Source organism: Monodelphis domestica, chromosome 3 (assembly GCF_027887165.1).
Source record: "Monodelphis domestica isolate mMonDom1 chromosome 3, mMonDom1.pri, whole genome shotgun sequence".
Classification (NCBI taxonomy): Eukaryota; Metazoa; Chordata; class Mammalia; order Didelphimorphia; family Didelphidae; genus Monodelphis; species Monodelphis domestica.
In genome coordinates, this window is record NC_077229.1 from 148,509,758 (window position 1) to 148,536,908 (window position 27,151).

At 33.4% G+C, this 27,151-nt stretch overlaps 1 protein-coding gene across 4 annotated transcripts in view; it reads left to right on the forward strand.

The window, feature by feature from the left end:
* Window positions 1-27,151, forward strand: part of TRPS1 (transcriptional repressor GATA binding 1) — a 299,611-nt gene that overhangs the window by 72,783 nt on the left and 199,677 nt on the right. For all 4 annotated transcript variants that reach the window (XM_007488237.3, XM_007488240.3, XM_007488241.3 and 1 more), the window contains one exon: window positions 1,106-2,235. In XM_007488237.3, the coding sequence (XP_007488299.1) occupies window positions 1,106-2,235 (1,130 nt within the window). The remainder of the gene's footprint in view (window positions 1-1,105; window positions 2,236-27,151) is intronic.

Consider the following 27,151-nt stretch of genomic DNA (forward strand, 5'->3'; position numbering starts at 1 on the left):
TTTGACTAATATATGACAACGGGATCCTGCAGACATTCAGAAATTCTCTGACAGTTGGAAGATTAAATCTGTCACTCTGTGGATTATTTCAGTCAGAAACTTAGGATTTAAAAAAATAATATCTTGACACTAAGCAGAGAGTGGAGGGAGGGAAACTGAATCCAACTTCAAGTAGTGATGCTGACTGCCCACTGTATGATGTTGGTACATGTAGAGCACTACTGGTGTTATGTAGAATATGCCTAGATACTATGTAACTTTTTGGTTAGGGAAAAGAAACAAATCAATGGTGACATTTGTTGCATAGACTTGAAACACATTTTATTTTGACATAGGAAGTACTTTTGAATCATGGCCAAATGACCCCTGGCATCACAAGGCAGATTTGGTACACTCAGGAAAAGGGCTGGGGTGTTGGCCATGACAATAGAGATTTTTAAGATATGTGTCTTGAAAGTCTTGCTTCCTTCTTATAATCTATGTTGGACTGAGTTGTCCTCTTTGACCATTCTTTCCTGTCTATTTTTTACCCTTTTATTCCTCTTTTAAATTGTCATGTTTTGGAGTTCAAATGTATGATCATTGTTCCTCCGTAATTTTAATACAATATAATTCCTTTCATTCTGGAGCCTCATTGCTGTAGGAAATTAACAGAGAATTTCCTTTGAGAATGTCTACATTAAGTAATTTTTGAGAAATTGTTTCAAAATGGTTTTTGAAAGCAACATGTAATGTTTGGGGAAAAAGAGAAATTCTCTAAAGATACTAGATATTCCTTTAAGAATGCAATTTGGATTAGACATAGTAAGTTGAAAATCTTTTTAGATTTTTAAACTACACATGCTTAAATTCTCAAAATAAGTTCTCAGCATTTTGCTTTTTACCCATTTCATATTTTCTTGAGTCTTAATATTCTCAGCATAATTTTTTTCTCAAATAGATGGCTAGAAAAAAATGAAGACAATTTGATTTATTAGTAGATATACTATTACAGTTCTTTTTTTTAAAGATGTGGAATGATTCTCCTTCCTCTCCTCTCCTCTCCATCAAGGCTTCTATTTAATTAGTGCAACATTTGAAATAACATTACTCTCTTCTCTGGCAGGTCACTTCAGGTGGAACTTTCATTGGCATTGGACGCAAAACTCCTGATTGCCAAGGAAACACCAAGTACTTCCGCTGTAAATTCTGCAACTTCACATACATGGGCAACTCATCAACTGAACTAGAGCAACACTTTCTGCAGACTCACCCAAATAAAATAAAAGCTTCTCTCTCCTCCTCTGAGTCTGGGAAATCTTCAGAGAAAAATTCTAATAAGTCCAGCCCTACTCTTCGATCTTGTGATTCTGGAGACTTGGGAAAATGGCAAGACAAAATTACCGTGAAAGCAGGAGATGATACTCCTGTGGGTTACTCGGTACCCATCAAACCCATTGATTCCTCTAGACAAAATGGTACAGATGCCACCAGCTACTACTGGTGTAAATTTTGTAGTTTCAGCTGCGAATCATCCAGCTCCCTCAAACTGTTGGAACATTATAGTAAACAGCATGGGGGAGGGCAGTCAGGAGGCCTTAATCCAGACTTGAATGATAAGCTTTCCAGGGGCACCGTCATTAATCAGAATGATCTAGCCAAAAATACAGAGGGTGAGCCAGTAGCTAAGGCAGAAAAGGGATCCAGTGCAGCTAAAAAGAAAGACTTCTCGAGCAAAGGAGCCGAGGATAATGTAGTGACAAGCTACAATTGTCAGTTTTGTGACTTCAGGTACTCTAAGAGCCATGGCCCTGATGTAATTGTGGTGGGGCCACTCCTTCGTCATTATCAACAACTACACAATATTCACAAATGTACCATTAAGCACTGTCCATTCTGCCCCAGAGGCCTTTGCAGCCCTGAAAAGCACCTTGGAGAAATTACTTATCCATTTGCTTGTAGAAAGAGTAATTGTTCCCACTGTGCGCTCTTACTCTTGCACCTGTCTCCTGGGGCTACAGGAAGCTCCAGAGTTAAGCATCAGTGCCATCAATGCTCATTCTCTACGCCCGATGTTGATGTTCTCCTGTTTCATTATGAGAATGTGCATGAATCCCAGGCGTCTGATGTCAAACAAGAAACAAATCACCTGCCAGGGACAGATGGGCATCTGACTGTCAAAGAAAACAAAGAACACTCATGTACCAAATGTGACTTTATTACCCAGGTGGAAGAAGAGATTTTCCGACACTACAGGTATGTTGGAGAGGAAGGGATAGCATTTGTCCTGCAGTGATAATAAGAAATGTCAAGAATCAGAAAGGAGGGAGTATGGAATAAATGGTGGTATATATTTCTGTCTTCTTTCCCTCACAGATGCCTATAACAGAGTAAGGCCATGTCTGAGTTTGATTTTTTCATCTCTTTCATTGTGGGGTTCTTGGAAAGCAGAGGAAGGTAGAAAGGACCCAGACCCATGGCTATATTCACTGGGGAATTCCCATTTGTGGGATCTCCTTCAGCAGTATAGATGGACAGCTAATTTGTTTCTCTGGGAATTCTGTCTTAGAAAATATTAAGGAGTTTACTTGGGACATATGAAAGGGTGAGTTACTTGCTTAAGGTGACATAGATAATATGTGTCAGAGTATTTCATATCCTGACTGATTTGGGGCATTTTATGGGGATTTAGTTTTCTTTCACAATATATTTGTCATGACTAAATATATTGCCACACTCTGCAATGGTTCGTTAGATCAGCTCCCTTATTATGGGCTGTACTATCACATTTTCCATCTTTGATTCCAAATATGAAACAACCAGCTCAAGAACATGTTGCTGCCGTTTGTCTTTCCAAATGGGCACAGGCATTCTTCTGATTGCCGAATCATTGCACAACCCCTACTAGGCTTGGCCTGCAAGCAGGAATACTTTTCAAAGGTAAGTATTCCATAATGTAGGTGTACAGTGTGGCATTGTACTTTTATGAAGTGCCTTCCTCTGGGCGGATAAAGCTATTCTGTGGCATATTGTATTCCTACCTAGAGTAAGGCTAAATTGGGTGTTTTTCCAAGGTACTCTCGTCCTGTCAGCTTTATGAAACTTGGATCCCTAATTGATCCTTTTGTATTATCAAAGAACAGTTGTTGGATGGATTTACAAAAAAAAAAGTATAAAAGTGATACCCTAAAAGGGAAGAAGAACCAAAGGAAAGAAAATAAGTCTACTTCACCTGGTGTGAAAATATAAGTCTCAAAGACTAGACAAAGAAAATCTCATATAACAATATAGGTACAAAGATGAAGAAGGGCTGTGCCCCATTTATCTAATTTAATAGATTAACTTTTTTTTTTAGACCAATGTTGAACAAAAACACGCTGTGCTTGGAACATCAAAACGTCTGCTTATCTCTGTGTTTCACTGTAGTTTTAAATTTCCCCTAAGCCTGAGGGTGGCACCTTACTTGTATTAATTACAGCAGATTGCCAAATCTTTGCCTTTAATTCTGGGGGAGGGCCAACTGTGGTGAGCTTTCCCAGTCTTCAGTACTCCATTGTCATTCTCATGCTCTTCATTTCTATTTAAATAGAGCATTTCTAGCTGGGACCTTTAAGGCCTGCTGGTTGTTCCCATTCCATTTTAAGGTTTGTGCAATGATGTCCAGACCAGGTTTTATGCTAGCTCAGTTATCTTAGTGATGTTCTCAAAAGACAATTAATTTAAAAGAATATTTAGAGCCTTTTTTCTATCCATCCATCTATCTATCTATCTATCTATCTATCTATCTATCTATCTATCTATCTATCTATCTATCTATCTGTCTGTCTGTCTTCCTTTCTCTCTCTCTCTCTTGTCTGCTTGCCTGTCTGTCTGTCTATCAGTTTAACTCACTATTTTGTGAGAGTATAGAGTACATGGTAATGAGATATCTAGAATCTGCCAATTGGAAATTTCTAATTTAGAAACTATAGATAAATTATAATTTTCTCATGATCTTGTTCATGCCCTGAGCATTGTTTTCCTAGATATAAAATAATTGTTTAAATATTTAATTTATAAAAATATACAAAATGATGGCATAGTCTTAATTAAACTCATTGTGCTCATGAGACTTTTTAAAAGGTAGTCTTAGTTTGAGCATTAAGATTGGGTGAAAAGTGATTTTTTAATTAGTGACCTCTACTTAGGTTTAGCACTAAATAGGTTTTTTATGTTTTTTTTTTCCACCCCTGTATCTAGTTGGGTTTTACCCTTTACTAATATGTTCTTATTTTTATTAGTAAGGTAATACTTTTTGTAAAACTTGCCTAATGCTATATTTATAGTTTTCACACATACACACAGGATTACTTATCTACTATGTACACACACACACGCAGAGTTCAAAACTTTCATTTTCAGTTCCTGAATCAAACATGTAGGGAAAAGATTTAAATAAAGTAGAAAGCTTAACAATTAGACAGGCTTTTTAATCTGTGGAAACTATTCTATACCATTATTCCCTTTCTTAGCATTAAATAAAAAATGTTGGATGAAGAAATCAAGATAGTTGAGAACATTAAGGTATACTGGGAGTAGCTTAGAAAGTATACATTAGCGTCCTTCATACTCATATTCATGTTGGAAAACAAGCATCCTTTATGTCTGGATTCAAAAACTTTCTACTATGCATGGGGTAGGGGATGAAAATGTTTATGGATGAAGAGTTAGTTATTTGTTCTCCTTGTCCCTTCTTCCTACATGTTCCTTTAATTCCTTCCTTCCCTAACTTCTCAAGTTCCTTGATGGAAATATCATTTATCTCAAGCCAAGGCACTTTTAAGTGTTATACATGGTGCTAAAATCTGGGGATACAAAAAAAAGAGCAGAAATATTACTTTTTCTAACCTTATCTTCCTGGATGACATTTTAACCTTTGACAGTAATGGACAGTCTTCCTGAATCCTGGATCCTCCCTTGATGTTTCATCATTGCTAGCCTGTTAGGCTTAAATCAGGAAGGTCTCAGTTCAAATTATGCTTTTCACCCTTAGGATTTTAGTAAACAAGGGCAGGTCACTTAATCTCTTTAATCTTCATTTTCATCTAAAAATGTGGATGATAATAATGGTACTTTAATCAAAATAGCATTTTTTAAACTGTAAAGTACTATGAAAATCTATGTCACATTACTATTACTTTCATCACTTAACTATAAATAATCCAGTTAATTAGTTAATTTATGTTATCTCTCTAATATACACTGTTTTGTTGATATCTTAAGTTTCATAGATAAAGATTCCTATAATTTAGCATGAAACTAGCCATGAAGAGTAGGTAAGAGGTTGCTAAAGATCTTATTAAGTGCTTAGTATTGTTAGATACTTTTTCATCTAGAGTCTAATGTGTTCATTAAGAGAGTTTAATTTGATGTTCAGCTAAAAAAAGTATATGATGACTTCAAATCAAAATGCAACTTATTACAAGTTCAAATGCTACCAAGCTTTGTGGTCCTGAGCAAGTCACTTAACTAGTCTAGTTTTATTTCCTTATGTACAAAATAAGGAGATTAGATTTGATGACCTCTAAAAATCTCTACCAGTTCTCAATATATGAGCCTATGAATTTAGTGCCCACAATAGAAATGGTCATCATCACCATTATAATTATTATTGATATGTAAGTATGATAAGAAATATCTTCACTATTGATGCATCACAATTTATATTTAGCTCATAATTGAAATATTTCTATTAAAATGGTTTGTCAAGGTGATTTATGTATGTGTCCATAGACAAAAGTCAGAATTAGACATTAGCTTGAAAGATACTCTGAAGTTAATGGAAAGTGTACTTACTCAGGGAGAAAAAAAAGGGAAATAACAAATGATTTGAGATTTATGTCACTACTTGAAGACTTCTTTAATTTATTGGTGTGGGATCTCCCTCTACCAATGTAAATCACATACTTCTTTGACTTATTGTGCCTGAAAAAGTCATTAGCATATGATCCACTATAGATCAGTTTCTCAAAACCGAACTAGGCCAGTAAACAGATTCCATTCACTGAGTCTGTCACTTACATCTAGAGTTGAAGACTTCCCATCTTAGTAAGTCCTAGGACAATTTGCATTGGATTCTCATAGAAAATCCAGGGTCATTACTACTCTGTGACAAACCAGAGCAGTAGATTCTTAGTGTTTGCATGATTTAATTTGCAAGGTCAGGTAGAGAAGAGATTGTGAATCACCATAATCACGAATCATTTCAAATTGTAATATTTCCCCCCCATCATTTGAGGCTATACATGGAATTGCTCCTGGGACAGTCAGAAATTATCTAGGTATTGAGTATGAGTTATGTTTCTTTCACACAGGCATACAATGTACACATTGATTAGTTAATCTTTATACAATAAGTTTTGAAACCAGTTTTTCAGGGAAAAAGGAAAATTATAAACCATCCTTCCAAGCATAAATGCTATGTTACTTTTCCAGGTGGCTGTCCTCAAAAAAGTAATACTCTTTGCCAACAAATGCAATGGTATTGTTGCTTTCTTTTTTATAAGTAGGTTTTTCTTTTTAGGTTCAACTGTACATTGTTGGTGAAAACATAAGGGACTGAGAAATTAAAATATGAATGAAAAAGGCAAAGAGGAATCTCAGAACTGGACCTCTTGAAAGGGGAAAAAAAGTCTAATTGAATTGACTGTATTTGCACATATCCATGAATAAATGGAAAGTTTCAGTAAAAAGTTAAGCCACATCTGGTATGAGAAAAACTTTGCTTTGAGATCTGATGAATTAGGTGTCTTTTTCACTTTCTACATTCTAAGTTCTTACTCTAATATATTGGTTACTTGTGGCCAGATTTAAAATCATCAGCTATTTTTTCCAGTTTACTAAAAATCTAATGACAGCTTTTAGAAAGGAAGAGATACTTCAGATATTTCTAGAATAATTTCATGAATTTCTAAAAGTCTGTGGTAGATATATAAACATAGACCTAGAAATAGATATTCAGAAACAGTTAGGGATAGAGTTAGGAACCTTGGAACAACACTCTTCAGTGTGGCATGGATTTCTTAAAGGGCTCTTATGGGCTATTTGGTCATATAATTAGGCAAAATAGTTCCTAATAATAGCCTTAATTTCTGAGATCCCCCTTTTCATTTTGGATACTGATCATTTGATTCTCTTCTTTCTTTTTCTAAATTAGATTAACCAATACTTAAATTTATTTGTTTATTCAAAGAACCAATTCCTAGTCTTATTTATTACTTCAATAGTTCATTTACTTTCAATTTTTATCAATTTTTCTTTTGATTTTTAGAATTCCTAATCTAGTCTTTATCTGGGGATTTTTAATTTGTTCTTTTTCTAGTTTTTTTTTTTAGTTACCTGCCCAATTCAGTGATGTCCTTTTCTCTATTTTGTTGATATATAGGCACTCGGGAATATAAATTACCCTGAGTACTACTTTGGCTGTATCTCTTATTGGAAAAGAAATCATGCCATGAAGGTCCAGGATGGAAGTAAAATACTACTTATCCTGTGAATAGAAATGCCTGTAAATGAGTATATGATGAATACATGGGCATATGCATGTTTATAAGTAAATATCTTCAGAACAAATTGACTTGTGACTTCCTTGAAGAGTCAATTGATATAGATCACAATCCCTTTAAGAACACATAGATGACCTTTCAGAAGTATAATTACTAAAAATGTAATTCAATGACAACCATTCTGTCATCAAATCTCTCAGACTTCAATTAGTTTGATCCTTGGATGACAGGCATAATGACTTTCCTGTTCTGTAGGACCTTTTGCTTTAAAGTTGTGCTCTTTTGGCATAGTCTCAATAATACAGGCACCTCCACGTGGCAATAAAGAATTAAAATACATCTTCAGTTTACTTATAAACTCACATTCAAGTGGATCTGTGACCTCATCAATGTGAATATGCCCTTGAGGAAAATTAATGTTGAATTGTATTATTTTTTCTATAGGAAATAATTTCATTTTCCACAAACTCCTTTACCTTTCTAAATTCAGACTGAAATAGGCTGCTTTCTAATCTATTCCCAGGTCTCAAGGTATCTAACTCCTTTTGTCTTTTGTTGGAAGCCCTTACTTTTGCATGAAAACACACACTCTAAGACATATGAAGGTAGGGTTCCTTGGAATTTCCCTTATTTGGGCAAAGGTGTACCTCCCTTATGATCAAATAATGAAAGCAGAGTTGAGATCTCTAAGTTCATCTCCTCTTTCAAATATTCACAAATGGAGACTACCAGGGAAGGTACAAAGGACTGTTAGACCAGTCAGAAAGAGGACCCATTTTCTTATATAAATGATGTTCAGGGCTCACAGAGGGTTTTTTGCATGAGAGGTAGATGCAAGGACATGTTCTTTGTTAGGAGAACATATGCCTTATTAATTACATTATTTGTCAGGAAATAGACTCATATCATTATTGATTAAAATTATGGGTGTTATACCTTCTAGTGATGGAGATTGCAGCCCAGATATGCTTACTTATAAAGTTTGACTCTTGACCACGTCATTTTGTCAATTCACCATTAAGGATAAGGATCCAGCCTCACTTTTTCTGATATGGTGATGACATTAGGGAAGTCCATAATTAGTCTGTCAATTATCCCTTGCTCTTTCTACCTGAACAGCCAGTATTTTTGTTCATTTTTTTGCATTGCTTTACATATATGTATAAAATATGTGCATACATGTATATACACATATGTTTATATGGGTATATGTGTGTGTTATAACCTACTCATATACATTATAAACCTTTCCATTTCCCTTTGAGGATCTATCTATAAGCATTAATTAGCATTTAATCTGTAATAGTGATATCATCTGTATATGCTTATATGTGAATAGATATTTTAAAAATTGTCCTGATACCAAAGGAACTTTCTGAAATTTGGTCATATTCTAAAGTTAGAAAGATCTTGAATAACTACTGTGGATTATAAATTTGTCCTATTAATTTGCAACTTACCTATGTTGTTCAATTAAATAGAGATTAGAGAACATTGAAGGATGAAATTAAAAATTTTTGAAAAAAACTTTTACTAGTCATTCTCAATGAGCATTCAGAATCATTCTGGCCTTTTCACCACTTCAAGTGATATTGTCAGGAGCTATGAAAATCATGAGTAGAAATCTTGAGAACTCTAGGACATGTAGCCATGGGAACTGTGGCTATAGTTTCTGTTGAGTTTTATTTATTTGTAGCTCTTGAGTGTAAAACCACAAGTACGGGTACCATTCCTTTAGACTTTTCCATAAATACCTGGTTTTACTTCTGTTACTTCATTATTCAATGAAAAATCAATTTATCTTATATTTATTGCTAAACAATAATTCCTGAATCCCTTCATTCCTATCTTTCACTTTATAGAACCTTCTTTCAGATCTTAATCACCTTGTATTTGAATTATGTAATTCCTGTTCTAACTAGTTTCTTCATCTATTTTAATTGGTCCTCTCTGCTATTCAGTCTACATACACCGCTGCCTGATTACCTGTCATTCTCTTGTTCAAAATATTTTTAAGTAGCTCTTGTCCCTACACAATAATTTACCATTTTTCTGCATTTCATTGTAATTCCCACCCTTTAACCTGTCAGCTTTTAGGTTTCACTTTTTTTTCCCTAAAGGGTTCAGTCTTTTTACTGTATCTCAAACTTGCTATCCTAACTTTTAATACCATTCTCTTTTTTAAGGAAAAAATACTGTCAACTTCATCAAACATTTCTCTTTCTAATTTGCCTGTTTAGCACTTAATTTTCCTTCAAATCTCTTCTCAGTTCTCTCCTCGATGAATCATTTGAGTCTATTTCATATTTTATTGGTTTCTTTCTCCATCAAACTTCTCTAGCACCTGAGTATTGTCAATATGGGCACATTGTCATACATTGATTGTCTGGGTTTACAAATTCACCAAGGATCTATGATATCATTAGATTCCTCATTAATTCCTTGAAGGGTTTAGAAATAATAACACTGGGGTGATGTTAGCTTCAACCTGTGGTCTCGTGATTATGTAATTCTTTATGACATTCTTTTATTTTCAAAGTTCATTATTACATAATTGCTGATATGGTGATGACTTTTTTCAATCTCTGAAGCAAATCAAGACTGTGACAGTCAATGAACTTTGATCAGAATTGGTTTATCCTTGAAGCATTGAAGTATTCTTTTTTAAAGATTAATTTTTTTGAATTTTATATTTAAGCTTAAGGATTACAAATCAATTTTGGACATTTTGGTGGGCACTTACTTCTCTTTTGGTGTGATGTATATTTATATTTAACTAGAAATGAAAATAATTTTCTTTTTCTTTACAATATTGTTATTCTTTGATATTTGTCTTTGTAATTTAATCTATGGGGATCCTCCAATCAATAGGGCAGCTTGCAAATTATCCATGCCTGCTCATCCCATGTAGCACTTGTCTATCCTGAACTATAAATCCTCCAGAAGGGGTCTACATTACATTTCTTCATCTAAGTCTTCTGATTTTTTATGAAGATTTGAACTCCATTGGTTATTTATCATTCTTGCCATAAAACTAGCCCACTCCCTTTTCTGGACATAAAGTCCCTCTGCTGTTAACTCATTCTTCCTGCACAATTCTACATTGGCCTTCACACACCTACAAGTCTCTTCTTTGACTTTTAAGTCACTCATAACTTTACTTTTTTGGATATTATAGTTTGATGACTTATTTATATGGCATGAATGGAGGAATGTTGATACTAAAAAGGAATATCATAGAGAAACCTAGGGAATCATTAAATCAACTAACAGATCTCTGAAGGCACAATCAAAGTTGCTTTTCAATTTTGAATCTACTTCATTGTCAATCCTCAATATCCTTCCAAGATATATGTATTGATATGAATAAATTATATAGTTTGTCCAACTAACTGCTTATGCTAGCCTGGGAAAATATATCCATTTTCCTACTTAAATAGTTAGGCAGAACTATTGAGAAATTGTAGATCACTTTTGGAGACTTCATAGTACTACTGGAATTGACCTAATCACCATTATGCCCCCATCTAAGACATGACCATAGGAAATACCTTTTTCTGTTGGACTGAATGAAGGCATCCTCTATAACTGAATCATGATTTATAATCTTTGGCAAGCATGCCTCTTCCTGATTTATTCTTGGCTTGCTATTACTAATTGAAAGGTTGTCTGAAAAATTATTTCTTTTGTTACATCTTTCAAAAAATCTTTGATGATTTTGCATGGTAGACATTCTGTTGAAGCAGAACCTCTAAGGTAACATTTTTTTCATAATAGAAAAGTATTTAGTCACCAACAAAAACACAGGCACTCTAGGATCTTGTATACCTTGTGCCTTTTAACTCGTGTGATCCTAAAGATGATATATGTAATATCATATTATTTGTGTATAAGGGAAACTTCTTTCATACTTTCCTCAAGGATATATTCAATATTTGTGAAGATTATCATAAAAGTGACATGGTCTGGCAGTTACTAATATTTTTAGATTGTTTCTTCTTTGGGGGATAACAATGAGGTCTGTTTTTTTTCAAGTATATGGCATACTGCATTTTGTTTTCAGATAAGCCTGAGAATAACCCCCTTATACACTTATAATTATATTGCAACTAGTGCAAATCTCCATGAAAAATAGTGGGTCCAGTCCATTTACTCTTCTAATCTTTGCTTTCTTTATTGATATTTGTACCACCTTATGCTGCCCCTTGGGGATTGTGGTGTAAAAATCAAAATGTGGTGGCTTCATACTAATTGATGAAGAAAATAATTTCTTATAAAAAGCTTTACAAATCTCTTCTTTTTTATCTTTTTCTTACTGCTTTATTTTCATCCTGAGATACTCTTGGGACGATGCGAATTAATGGAATCTCTTGCCAACTTTTATATAAACTTCTTTTTTCTCTTTACTACCTCTCACTGTTTTTATGAGGACAAACTGCTTATTATTTTCTACCACCTTCCTGTAAGAATTTATGAATCAATGTATATTCTAAACTGGTACTACCCTTGGCTGCCACATCACTCTTTTTGGCAAGAAGATCAAGTGTTTGAGTTTCCAGGTTATTTTATTCTCCACTTTGTAGTGATTTATCACTTTGTAATTGCTTTATATCTTTAGAAATAGTGATTATAAGTATCAATGTTTATTCTTTTACCGTTTTCAGTTTAGATAATTGCATCTAGAGTTGGCTTCAGTTGTATATTGTATCTTTTCATTTTTATAATTTCTTATAATTTGATAATGATTTTGTTCTAACTAAAAATATGTCCCTCTACAAATATGTAATAAAAATAATACCATCAGAATTTATGTTCAAAATAATTTCACTTATAGGATTATAGATTTAAAGATGAAAGGGACGTTACAGTTCATTGAGTCCCATTCCCTCATTTTACACATGAACATTCCTATAGGAAAACAAAACCAAAAATAATCGAGGGAGTATAAGTGACTTGCCCAGAATCGCATAACTAGCAAATATTCAAAGGTGGAATTTAAACTCTGACCTTTCTTTGTGATTTAATATTGTGTTCATTATGTCCACCACTTCTTAACTTTTCTTATATGACAATTAGTCATTACATAGAGATATGAAGTCAATCAGCTCTTCATTTTCTTCATTTCTCTCATTTCCCATTTCTCAATAATTTTTCCATACTAACTTTTCCCCCGTGACCAACTTTAAAATGAGGTGGCAAATATTAAATTACATTTTTGTTTTATTTGGAAGAATTTACCGATTTCTGTAAAGATTATCTATATCATATCTGTATCATAATGCTTCATAACAAATTTGATGCATAATTTATGATTATATTCATAGAGAACTTTCTGAAAATTCTTAACATGAGCTTCACAGTACAAAATGACAGGATTTTCTTATTTAAAAAGAAAACATGTTTTTGTTGCTTTTGGATACAGGAGAAAACTCTGTCACTTCCTTTATTACCTTATTGTGGAGAATATGGGATTCTCCTATTTAGTTGAAACTTCCTGTTGTCTCTTGTTTGTAGTGAGAATGTAGAGAGATTTAATTACTTTAGTAATCTGTCTTCTTGCTCATCGCTGGATCAGGATACCACATTTTGAAAGTCTCATTTATATAAGGTATGAGAGCTCTGCAGTTTTCAAAACACTTTCCCTCTAACTGCTGTTTTACAGAAAGAAAGTGACACACAATTCAAGGTCATTTTGTGTTTTTCTTAGTTTCTTAGTTTCATGAGTAGCCTCAAGTAATTTGTCATCAGGTGACTAGCATGCGACTAATGGGAAATAATGCTATGGGGAAATAAAGGGAAGGGAAAAACCCTGCCTCTTCCCCAAATTAATGTACTACTGTGAGAAAATTGAAACTGAAAACATATGATTAGACATGATCTCTTGGGTTCTAAATGATTCTTTCTCTTTCCAGCAGATTGTAAGCTTTTTGAGGTTAAGAGACATTGGTTTTGTGTCTTTATATCTCTTCTGTATAGCATAGTGATAAATACCATGTAGTTCAAAAGTATTTGTTGCATTGAATTGAGTTACAAAATTCCATTTTCTACTAATGGATATTTTGTAGTGTGGAACTGTTCTCATTAGTGATGTAATAGACTTCTAAATGCTTTTATATCTCTTTTCTCTACCAAATTATGTGACCTTATCCATTCTTGGTTTTTATAGATAAACTGGAATATAAATATTCATATATTTACTTTCATCTTTATATCTAAAATATTATATGAAGATGTTTTATTTCATCATTCTATTGAATGATCCATTTAGAGTACCTCATTTCCAGTCCTTGTTACCAACAATGAAATAACTTAAAATAATGACCAACTTTTCAAGATGTCTAATCTGCCAAAAATTAAAAATCTTTAATTTTGTCTTCCCAATTCTTATAGTTTTTAAGTTTGTAGAATTTGGATTTAACAAATCATAGATTTGTTACACTTGCTAGTATTGAAATGTACTTGCAAGGTGTCCAGACAAATACATGACTTCAGGCCTAATTACCTAATATTTCTGATTTATTATGTTACTTTGACTCTTTACCCTATCACCGAAGAAGAAAAACACTGACAAATATTCAGAGATATTCAGGGAAAAATTGCTTTGCCACTGATAACAGGTCAGTGGAGTGAAGTTTAGTATTTAGAGACAAAAAGACTAAGGGCAGAATCTCAGAAACATGATTTTGCCTCATCTGTAGAATGACTACTATGACTAATGTTATTAAGAGGGTGGTCATGCCTTACTCAGAACAGAAAATATTATCACTAATGGTGTATAAACAACCAGCATCTTTATAGCCACTTTCATGTACTTGTCAACTATCACTTTACAAATGACTCACACTTTTTATAAAAATGAAATGTTGTTGCTGGGATGTAAAGCTACCAAGTATCAAAATCTAAAAAGATCAAATAAAGAAGCATCTTTATAGCATGTGGTGTTGCTGTTAGAAGGAAAAGAGAAACAAGTGATGTTTTTCAACATAACTTTTTGGTTACTTTGATTTGGATATGATGCCATCATTCTAGAACTATTTATTTGTGGTTCAGCCTGAGAACAAAAGGTAAGTTAATTATTGTCTTGAGATCTCTCTCAGAATTCTCTCATAGTTATACAGTCACAATGGCTGCAAACCAAGAAGTGGCTATTGTATTTGAGCACTCATAAAAAGAAGCTCAAATAGCAGCATAGAATGATTGCTTCAGGAGTAAGGCAGTATACAAAGAGCTGAAATATGCCACTGCATATGATTTTTAAAAATTTCTATGCAAGTTATTTTTGCTATGGGCATCATGAAATCTGAAAGCATTTTAAATTATGAGATCCAGAATAAAACATTTGCACAGAAAGGCTTTGCCTCTTAAAATTTCTCCACTCTGGTTGCCTTAGGGTAACAGATCCAACTTATATGGTGTTATATCCTTGGCAATTGTGCCATTATTATTCATTCTATATTTTTTTACTTACTGTCTACTATGTTCAAGATGCATTCCAAATATCTATAGGGCATTCAGACTTGTACAAGGTCAAAATGAAATTCTTACTGTGGAGGAGCTTAAAACCTAGTACCTTAGATAAGACAGATGCATGAATTTGAATATTATATTGTAAATTATATAGGCTGTAAGAATAATACAAATTCTATTGGGATACAAGATCACATGTTGCATAGGTGATAATTTCAGACTTCATAAATGAGATGATATCTAACTTGAGATTTGAAAGATAAATAAGGGATAATTAACTCTTGGGGAAATATTAACAACAACATTGATAAAATATCTTTAGTTTGCAGCATGACAGTTGAAAAATTCTGAGAAACGTAATTCTTGAATCTTTGTTACAAAGTAGACTAAACAATGTTTCTTGTTTTTTTCTTAGATCTGAGACCGTTTATAATTGTGTTCCAGTGATGTAGTTCAATGTTAGATGCTTTATCTTCTATCATCAATAGAAAGTATTATAAATTTTGCTCCTTGTGCTCAAATCAGTTTACATTAAAATATTGTATTGCAGCACTGCATTGATTTTCCAATAAACTTACATGGAAGAGAATTACGTGATAATAGCAATAATGAGAAAATTGTTATAAATGTATACTGAATCCCATACATCCATCCTTTCCCAGGATAGGAAAAAACCAAAACCAACCAACCCACCCAAAAAAGCCCATTAAATATTTAAAGCAGCAACAAAGAACCATGTTTGGTGTGACACAGATAATTTAACATCAGCAATTTGTAACTGATAATCAAGTTTCTAATGACTACTTTTTAATAGTTATCATTTGTTCCTTTTATATACTGCTCTATTTGAACACTGTCAGTGTAGTTTAGTTTATAAACGATGTTGTTTGTCATAAACTCTGTGTTTGAATATGGAAAAGTAGCCACTGCTAAGAGAAATAGAATTCAGATGGGGCCTGTAACACATACACACAACTTAAAGCTCCCGTAGGTCTTAAGGGGAATTAGCGCTATAAATTAAAACGGGGAGAAGGAGGGTTTATTGAAGCAAATATATTAAGAATTCTAGCACCACTGATAATGCAGTTGAAAGGAAAAGTAACACTATTTTCTCTAAATATGAGTATTTGTGTTGTAGCCACGTATTTAAATATGATGCTATTAGGGGAAACAATGTGCTTTTGGTTGAAGTGAGGGGATACCTTAACTCTTTCTGGCCTCCAGGGTACCATTTAGTAGATTGCCTTTTCCAATTTGCTAAGTGGTGCTCAATGGCCTGAAAGATTGAACAGTTTACTCCCTTCTCACTAATAGTAATCAGATGTATAATCTTAAGCATCTGAATAGGGAAGATAATAAGATCATTATCTGGGCTTCTATTAAAACCTTGGGTGGTGAAGGGGACTTTTTCTTAGTTTATACCATGAGTCAGTGATAGATCCATTTATCCATTCAGCTTTTTTTATTCTTCTATGAAAAACAGTATTTATACAGGTTTTTCTCACCCCCTAATGGCTACTTTAGTCCTTGCTTTTACAACAAAATGTGGAATATCACATTTTTTCCCTAAGAAATCAAAAAGGTCACTGTATAATAAGAAATAGCAGATTCAGAGTTAGCAGACTAACAATGTGAAGGTCACTGGTTGCCACTGATTTCAGGTCCTGCCTCTACTAGATTCTATGTGATAATGTGAAGTCATTTAACTCTTCTGAGTCTTAGTTTCTTCCTCTGTAGGCTAAGTGCCATTAGACTAAATTACCTCTTGATTCTGTTACCTTTGAAGTTCTTCCTGTCTCTGAGAGTCTAGGATATGTAGGATATCCTATTAGATAGAATGGCTTGAAAATTTTTATATGGAAATAAATGCCATATGTTATAATAAATTTAAATGAATATAGGCCTGATAAGTTGAAATTCATTTCACTTTACCTGATCAAACCTGACCTAGTTGGAAGGCCTTCAACTATATACTCACCTCCATACTATAGAACTGTATCATTCCTAAGTTGGAAAGAATATCAGTAGTTCTACAAAATTACAAAATATAAACTACTAAGCAGTTGTCTAGTTTCTCAGTAGCTAATGATTAAATGTATAGAGTGCTAAATTTGAATCAGGATGACCTGAGTTCAAATCCAGCCATTCATACAAGCTAGTTAATTTCAGGCCAGTCATTTAACTTTTACCTAGGTTTCCCCACCTTTATAATGGGTATAACAATAACACCTACCTCCTATGGTTTTGGTGAGCATAAAATAAGATATTTTAAAGTACTTTATAAATCTTAAAGTGCTAAATAAATATTGTTAGTATTATTCATTAATCTTTACCCAAAAATCTACTTTGAAGTGTTTCAGTCACTTTCAGATGACTGTTTCTTAGCAAGGGTTTCTTTATATTGGGACAAAATCTACCTTTCTGTTACATGTACACATTGATTGCTATTATGCCTTTTAGGGGCAGTCTAAATAAGTCTAAGCCTTAAGTTCCTGCTGTATGCACATACTGTTCCAAGGATACACATACAAAAGTGAAACAATCTCTGCTGTCTAAGAGTTTACCTTATAGTTAGGGATATACAACATCAGTTTCACTGATTTGTTGGAGTCAAGACTTCTGTTCAAAAGTTGCCTTCCACTTTGCCTAATGTTGTACAAGTTCCATAACCTCCCGGGACTCAGTTTTCATAATTGTAAAGTGAACAGATTGAGGTAAATGTGTTTCAAGATCACTTCCTTCTCTAAGTTCATGATCTTAGAAAATGCAAAGTCAGGAAATGAAGAAAAGGTAGTTGAAGGAGGTGGCACTTGAGTTTTGAAAAGAGGAGAGAGGATTCCCAGAGGCAGAAATGAAGAGGAAGAATATTCTCCATGTTGGGGTACATTCTGGAAAAGGCATGGAGATGAGGCATGCAAAGCTGTGTCTAGGGAATAGGGAATAGTCCAGTTTGACTATAAAGGTGGGATAGAGTCAGAATGTGAAGAACTTTAAGAAACAGGAGTTTGTGGCTGTTGTTCAGCTGTTTCAGTTATTGCTCACTCTTTCTGACTGTAGTTGGGGCTTTTCTTGGCAAAGAGACAGAGTAGTTTGCCATCTCCGTCTCTAGCTCATTTTACAGATTTACTGAAGCAAATGGGGTTAAATGACTTGCTCAGTGCCATGCAGCAAGTAAATATCTAAAATCAGACTTGAAATCAGGAAAATGATTCTTCCTGACTTTAGGCCTGGCATTCTATCCACTGAAATCCCAACAAGGTTCTATTTTATTCAAAAGACCTCAGGGAGTCATTGGGGATTCTTATCAGTCAATACAAATTTATTAAGTTTCTACCATGTCCAAGGCATTATGCTAAGTGCTAGAAATACAAATGAGAAATGAGCAATACCCTGCCCTCAAAGAACTTTCATCTAAAAGGGGTAGTCAATAATCAATAAATATTTATTAAGTATTTGCTTTGTGCTATGTAGGGACAGCTAGGTGGTACAGTGAATAGAGCTCTAGGCTAGGAGTCAGGAAGCCCTGAATTCAAATTTGACCTCAGATATTTACTAGCTGTGTGATCCTGGGCAACTCACTTAACCTTTTTTGCCTCAGTTTCCTCATTTGTATAATGAGTTGGAGAAAGATGGCAAACCATTCCTCAATCTTTGCTAGGAAAATCACAAATAAAGTCACAAAGAGTTAGACATGACTGAACCAACAACCACATATGCTATGTTTTGTGTTAAGAGCTGGAATAATTCACAAAAAGAAGCTGAAAAGGAGGGGGGGTGGGGAGTTATTTAACTGGGGGGGGGGTGGGATGCCAGAGAATTCCTAAGGAGTGTAGCCAAGAAAGAAAAGAAGAGATGGCTCACTTGGGTACTCTCCTTAATTAAAGGTTGTGGGAGGAGTTCTCTGCCCTCTGATCAGAAGGCCCTCAGAGGCAGGGGGTACTCATGAGGTGTGAGTTCCAGTATTTCGTTCTTGCCAAAATTAGTACATGGGGTCTGATGGTGAAATCTAAAGGAGCAGAACCCAATTGGAAATGAAAAGGGAAGACGTGATCAACTGCACTTCAGAAATATCAGTTTACTGGCTTTGTAGAAGCTGGACTAGAGAAGAGAAAACTGGACACAGAGAGAAAAATATGGTAGTTATTACAATAGTCCATGTGACAGATGTCAAGGGTCCTTTTTGTTTTTATTTGTTTTAGTTCATGCCCAACTCTTCATCACTCCATTTGATGTTTTCTTGGCAAAGATATTGGAGTGGATTGTCATTTCTTTCTCCAGCTTATTTGATAGATGAAGAACTGAGGCACACAGAATTAAACTACTTAGCCAGAGTTATATAGCTAGTTCCTGTCTGAGGTCTGATTTGAACTCAGGTCTTCCTGACTTCAGGCTCAGAATGCTCTATCCACTGTTCCATCAGTCCTCACTACCCTTGAGGATCTTTTAGATATTTCAACAATTATATTTCCCTCTAGATCTTTCCCCCCCTGTAATATTGTTATCATTTCTTCCAACCAATTATTATATGAGATGATTTTGAATTCCATTATTGTCCTAGTTGCTCAGCTTGGCTTAAGATAACAGAATCTGCTTTTCAGTTTTTTGGGGGAGGTATTTTCCCCTATTAGATTATAAGCTCCTTCTGGACAAGGGGCTGTCTTTCTCTTTTGTGTTTGAATTTCTAGTTCTTAGTACAGTGCCTGACACTTAGTAGGCATTTAATAAAGAAATGTTTTTTGACTGTTATTAGTGATTAATGTTCTTAGAAAGTTAATCTCTTAGAAAGTTAAGAAAGTTAAGCTCTTAAGAAAGTTAAGCTGTTAGAAAGAGCTTGTCAAAGCCCTTCCTAAAACATTAAGTGTCAAGATCATACAAAATATTATTGATATGGTCTGATCATGGCAAATTATAGTGGGTTCACAACCACTCTCTTTATAAATAATTTGGCATCTAATAATTCAGTCCAAGATTACAATAGCTTTTATGGCAACTTGGTGACACATGATTTTTATTCAGTGTGGAGTCCTCTAAACTCTACTGAACTATTCTCATTTCATAGGAACTATTATTTATCCATCCTTTCTACCACACACATGCTATCCTTTTGAAGTTGAGGTTTTTAATCTAAATATAAAATGTTTATATTTATTCCTTAATTATCATGACTTTTCAAAAAGTGAAACGATTTTAAATAATCCTCACATATTTCCTATATGCCAATAACTCTTGAGAAGTTTTATTTCCTGACATTCACATCTAGGGTTATCCTCAGTTTCTCAGATCAAAGTAAAATTCTTGCTGAAACATGTTAAGAGTCAGGGAGTTGACCATCCAAGCAGGAATTTCAAAATGGGTCATTTAGTAGATCCAGACTCTTGGTCTGAAGATGTGAAGCTCTGTGATGAATATATTGTTGGGGCAGGTACCCAAGACCTTGAAACTATATTTAGCTGAAGGTGTGAACTGTTTTCAGGGTAAGTATTGGTTGTGGCAGAAAAAGGAAATTTCCATATATTTCAAAGCTAGTAAAGATCAAAGATATCTAGACTTTGTGAAATAGTTAATGAATTTCTTATTGTGAGGGTTATTCTTTCAATTTTCCTCAAGAAAAAAATGTTAATTATGAAGGAAACTTGAGGATAAATCAGTCCTTGTAAATATACTTGGGATAGAAGGTGAAAATGTAGCTAAAATAATTCAAATCTGAAAGAGTTGCAAAATAAATAAAGCCGAGGTAAAATCCATAAGCCTAACTTTAAGTAAAAGACTTTACAGGGAGATCAGGTTTATGGTTTCTTATAGAAACATTGCCTTGTATATACATCACCTACTATTTTTGATCACTCATTGTTTTGGGGCTACTTGCAACAAAGGACCTTATTCTAAAGATGATTATAAGCTTTTATTAATGAACATTATTAATATTAATGCATTGAATTAGATTTATGTTAGTTGATATTAAATAAATCTCTACTAAATATATTATGCACAAATGAAGTAATTTCTTTTCTGTGGCCAATTTTTTTAAAATACAAAAGAAAAATATGCATTTATATTGGGAAATATGGATTTTCTGAACCCAAAGACAAAGTTTTATCAGATTGCTTTTCAAGCACATCTTGCCTAGTTGCAACCTGATATAATATTATTACCAAATATGAGTTAGATTAAAATATTATTTTTTAAAATTACTTTGAATTTCTATTTTTAAATTTGCCTAAAAACTTTTTGATCCTAATTGGAAACATATATATATATATATATATGTTTTTCTTAATAACAACATAAGGACTTCACAGATAACTGAGTATTGAACTTTAGTGATGTTATGTATTAATTTGAATATTGTATCTTAGTCATGTTCCTTTGAAATCAATACATCATGGGCTCTTCTTCATATACAGAAAATGTGGTCTTCTATCAAAAATCAACCTCAAAATACCTCCTCATTTTCTCATCAAAAATACCCTTGATTCATACATAGACTTTTCATGATGATACGATGAGGATGAGGAAGTAGATTTATGGGTCAGCAAGTGTAGACATCTTCTTCACATGGTTTTAATGGAAGTACTATGTGCTATCTTTTCTACTTGGAGCAAAATTTCACTTCTTGGGAATATTTTGAAAATCAATCCCTGAATATCTTAACAATTTTATCTCCTATAGAGAAGTTTTGTGGGGTTTTTATTTGTTTGTTTGAGACATGTTTAATCAGATCGGCCTGCTATTCCTAGACATTTGTTCCAAAATGTCTCAGCCACATCATGACATAGCAATAATTCATTTTTATAAAATGCTTCTATATTTAAAAACTTCTTTCACTCAAATACATAAGGTACGTAGTGTATTTTACAGATGAGGAAACTGAGGCTCAGAAAATTTTTTTTTAACTTGCCCATGCTCACTCAAAGTATGCATCAGAACCAGGATTTAAATCTAGTTTTTCTGCTTCCAAATCTATTGTCATTTATTCTGCATCCTGACATTATAATGATATGTTTGGTCCAGAATTGCCAATAGCCAAATATAGTGTTTCCACTATTTAGATAGTGGACAGAGGCATAAATTGACAGCTGGAAGTGCCCTAGGGTGTCATTTTTTTCAAATGTTTCCATTTGAAGATGGTCAAATTAAGACTCAGAAAGGCAAAGTCACTTACAGAGCATCACACTTCTAGAAAATTTCACAGATGGGATTTGAGGCTACTTTAAATCCAATATTCTTTTTTCTATTGCTGCCTACCTTCAGAAATTCAAATAATACATCAATATAGCTGAAAGTTATAAAGCACATTAATGTTTGCAAAACAACAGCAACAAACTCTTTGCCTATTAACAAAATAAAGAACATTATTTGTTCTTTACAATAGTTTTGGGACATAGATGCTATGTTATCCACATTTCACAGATTAGTAAACCAAGTCTCAAAGAAGTTAAGTGACTTTCCCAGTGTCATATAATTATTGGTTGTCCGTGGTAGGATTCATATTCATGTCTTCTTGAATAAAAGTTTAGCACTCAATCCTTTAATCTACCTAGGTACCTTCATAATTAATAGCTATCTCATATATGTAGAGAGATAGATTGTTATAAATAGTAATAATATATATAGTCCATCTATACAATCCATACATATAATCATATACATTTATATATAATCAAATTTTAACATATAACAGGTTTTGGTCAAAAGAAATGTTCAGTCACCATGAAAAATGTATATTAATACATATTCACAAGTGTAAACTGTAGACACACATCTCCGATCCATTTAGAGCAAGCAAATTTAATTCCCTGGTGAGAATAAATCAGTATGGATCTTTAAGTTGGTATATATCCTCTTAAGCTGATATATTTTAGATCTTCCAGTTTCATCTAAAATTATCTAAGAAACATACAGTTTTTCCAGTTTATCTCTCCAGATTCATTTTTTCCCTCTAATGGTTTTTATTGTGTTGTGAGATACTGCTGCTTATTATTTTTCATCCTCTATAATGTTTTACAAACGAGTGTTCATGTTGAGCTTATTTTGACTTTGGCTGCCATCTCTCTATACTTGGCAATAACATTAAATATTTGTTTATGAGGTGGTTTCTGGGTTCCTTCTACCTATTCTTTGTGGTTACTGTGTTGTAATGGTTAAGCTTCTTTTAAAAATGGTGTTAAATCCAATGTCTTTCCTCTTGTTCAACTTTCTACCCTTTCTGAAGGATAAAGTGATAAAGGGAGTTGCTACAGACTTTTTAAACAAGTTGAATTAGATGTGTACTCATATGCAATATCTTCTCATTTTTATTTTTGTTCTGATTTAAAATTGATTTTGACCATTGATCTAAAAAAAAAAGATTAAATCCTGATAATTGATTCAGAAATGATTGCTAAGTTACCCATTTTATTCTTATTGACAAAGTATTGATTTCATATTTCATGATCTTATTCAGTGTTTATCATATATATTGCCTTCATTTACTCTTCTTGAAGAAAATGCTCATGATGATCTTAGTAGAAAGAAGCCTGATTTGGAACCACAGACCTGGACTAAAATCCCAGCCCTGTCACTTATTTATGTCTCTGACTTTTGACAAGTCACTCAAGTCCAGTGCATTTCACTTTTCACATTTGAAAAATGAGATCATTAGACTAAAATTTTCCATTTCAATTTTGTCATCACATGTAGACCTGATCCAAGTCAATGAATAATTTCATTTCCACATTCTGAAGAATATTTTCCAACTATTACTATGATTACTATTATATATACACTTTAATATATATTATTATTAATTTCCCTGTTCACATTTACTTTAAAATGATTACGTACAAGAATATATCTTATCTTGTTTTGAAGGTGTTTTAGGATTTTTCAGAAAACTGGTCTATTTTTTCTTTCTCTGAAACTGATATAATTAAGGTAATGTCATCATGAGCATTGTGAGCCAAAATGGCAAATGTCTAAGAAAATATGTTTCTGATGGCCTTTGGGTGTCTCAACCAATTCCACTACTATATTTGTTCACCTCTCTGAAGAGATGTCCTATTTCATGGCAGTTTATATTAAAAAATAAAAACAAGCTTCAGGCAAAACAATGATATGCATTAGAAACTTTTAAGACAGAAATAAGTATAATTGGAAACATGTAATATACTTAAAAACAAGATGCATTTAAAAAGGTCATTTATTTACAACAATGAACAAGGAGGTTAATAATTCAAAAATCAAATGTAGAATAAATGTGATAAAACTAAAAAAGAGCCAGCAAATTTTTAGATTTCTAAAAATATATACTTTTGGAGAGCTGAAAAGGATCATCCAATACAACTCTCTTATTTGAGTGAGGAGGAAACTTTGGCCTCAGGGAAGTTGTGACTCCTCTAAGCTTTAATAGTGAACTGATTAGATCAAAGAGTTCTGGATGCAAATCCCTGCTGTGACACTTAATAAATGTATAAGTGTAGGTGTATTACTTTACTTAAATGACTTGCAATTTCTTCATCTATGAAATGCAGATGGTAAATACTTGATTTACCTGCTTTACAGCTATACCCTATATATACCTACTATCCCTGAGAACTTTTCCTATTATATTTTGTCATAAAGCAGTAGAAATACAAGACTGGAGTTTGGGAGTGAGGTTAGGGCCAGAAATGCAATTTATAGAGTATTCTACAGAGATGTAATAGTTGAACATAGAATATTAGATTTGTGAAGTGGAGAAAATTTAGAGAGAAGAACTAAGAACCAAAGAGAGACTCTTAGGAAATAAGTTATTTGGATTTGAAAGGACCAGGACAACAAATCTATGATAAAGCTTGTAGGGAAGACCCTTTTAATTGGGTGAAAAACCAAGTTACTGTGGTGTTTTTTTAGTTATTTTATGTTTTACTATCTATGCATGTGCAAACATATATAAATCTTTTTAGAGAGCATAAAATATTGTTTTATGTTATAGGATTGTCATAAAAAGCATTTTGTTTCTTTGAAATGTATTAAAAAGTAATATACTGTTTCAGTGTAATAAATAGCATGTGGTTAACATAGCAATTCAATGTAGTACTATAGCAGTTTTTTAATATAGTAAAAGCCAGTGTGTGTTATTCTATGCTACGTATACCCATATGCAACATGGCCCAGTAGAAAGCACATTGGATTTGAATTTAGAAGACCAAGGCTTTGCATTTATTTATTATTTCCATTGTGATCTTGAACACATCATCTAACCTTTCTGGGCCTCAGTTGTTTTTTTCTTGTGAAATGATGGGTTGGGCTGAATGATGTATGAGGTTTCTTCTCGCTCCAAACCTATTATTTTATTACCTATTGGATCTATTTTATCACAAGGCAGTGGATTCATTCCTGTTCATTAACAAAACACTTATCTAAATATAGTCAAGTCTTTTTGACTTGAGTAATTTTTATTTCATAGTAATAAAAAAGCAATATAGGGTTTTATTAGAGATAAATAAAATATTTTAAGAGAAATCTTATACATTGTGTGCATATTATTTTACAAATAATTTAGAATACTGGGACTATTACTACATTGACTGCATAGATTTAAATTAGTGATAGAAAATTACTTCATAAAAAGCCATGTATATCTTATTTTTATAAAATGGAAAACTGTATAATGTAGCACCCTCTTATTTCAAATCTGTGTATATGTGATAGAAAAAGTATCACTTGAGTAGAATTAAATTATTGAACTAGAAAATATATTGATTCAACATCTATTATGCTCATTTATATAAAAACAAAGATGATATATTCAAGTAAACTAAATAAGCATTTACTAATCATTACTATTGACAAGTACTGTGCTAAGTGCAAGGGATACAAAAATCAATAATTCTTTATCTCAAGGATACTATAGTCTAATGGACTAAGGGCATACTAACAATTATTTTCTTTATATGCATGTACATGTATAGTATGATAAATTGGAAATAATCACAGTTAAGGTACTAGCATTAAGAGGGATTGGGAATGGTTTTCACATGTGAAGATTTAACTGAGACTTGAAGATAGCCAGAGAGGACAGGAGGTTGAAATGAGGAGGAAGACAGATCTAGATATAGGAGAAAGTCAGTGAAAATGTTTGTTAGAAATTACTGAGTAGAATGTAAACTAGATAAGGAGATGAACCAGAAAGCTATTGCAATAGTCTAGGAATAGGTAATGAAGGTCTATCCTAGGTCAGTGTGAGAAGAGAAAAGGGAGCATATATATGGGTTGTGGTGGCAAATGTTTTGAAGGTAGTATCAAGAGAATTGGCCTTTTGATTGGATGTGGAGATGTGGAGTGTGAGGATTTGAAAAAGGTGTTTATGAACATGGGTGACTGGAGGGATTTTAGTGCCCATAACAACATGAAGATTAGGAAGGTTAGGAAGAGGAAAGGACTTGGGAGAGAGAAGATAACAAGTTCACTTTTTGACATTTCGAATTAAAGATTTCTGCCAACCATTGACATATACACTAGGGAGTTGGAGACTTAAGACTGTAACTCAGGACAAAGATTTGGGTTATCTTGATAAATATTTCATAATTATCTGTATAGTACTGTTAATTGATTCCATTGGAACAGGAAAGGAAAAAAGTCCAGTGGCAGGGGTCAGGTTGGGGGGGGTTCATTTACAATTAATGGGTATGACCTGAATGAAGATCCAGTAAAGGAAACCAAGAAGGAGCAGTCAGATAGGAAGAGAACAAGGAGAAAGCCATTTTATTAAAATTTAAAGTTGAGTATCAAAGAGAGGAGAATGATTAGTGGTGTGAAAGGTTGTAAGGAGGCTAAGAAGGATGAGGAGTGTGAAAAGACCACTAAATTTGATAGTTAAGAAATCATTGGTAACTTTGGCCACAGCTGTTTAAGTTGACTGATGAGATCAGAATCAGGACTGTTAAGAAGAGAATGACAAAAAATGAAAAGTTACTAGTTGTAGACTGCCTTCTTCCCAAGGAATTTAGTCACTAAAGTGTGTGTTTGTACAGTATATGGACTAATAGCTAGTGGATATGAACAGACCAGGTGAGTTTTTTTACTTCTTCTATGTCCTTTTGGAGGAATGATGGCTACAAAGATATAGAAACTACAGAAGTGGCTAACAGAGAGATTAAAGATAAATGAGAAAGTAGAGATGATAGCAGGGTTAACATGCT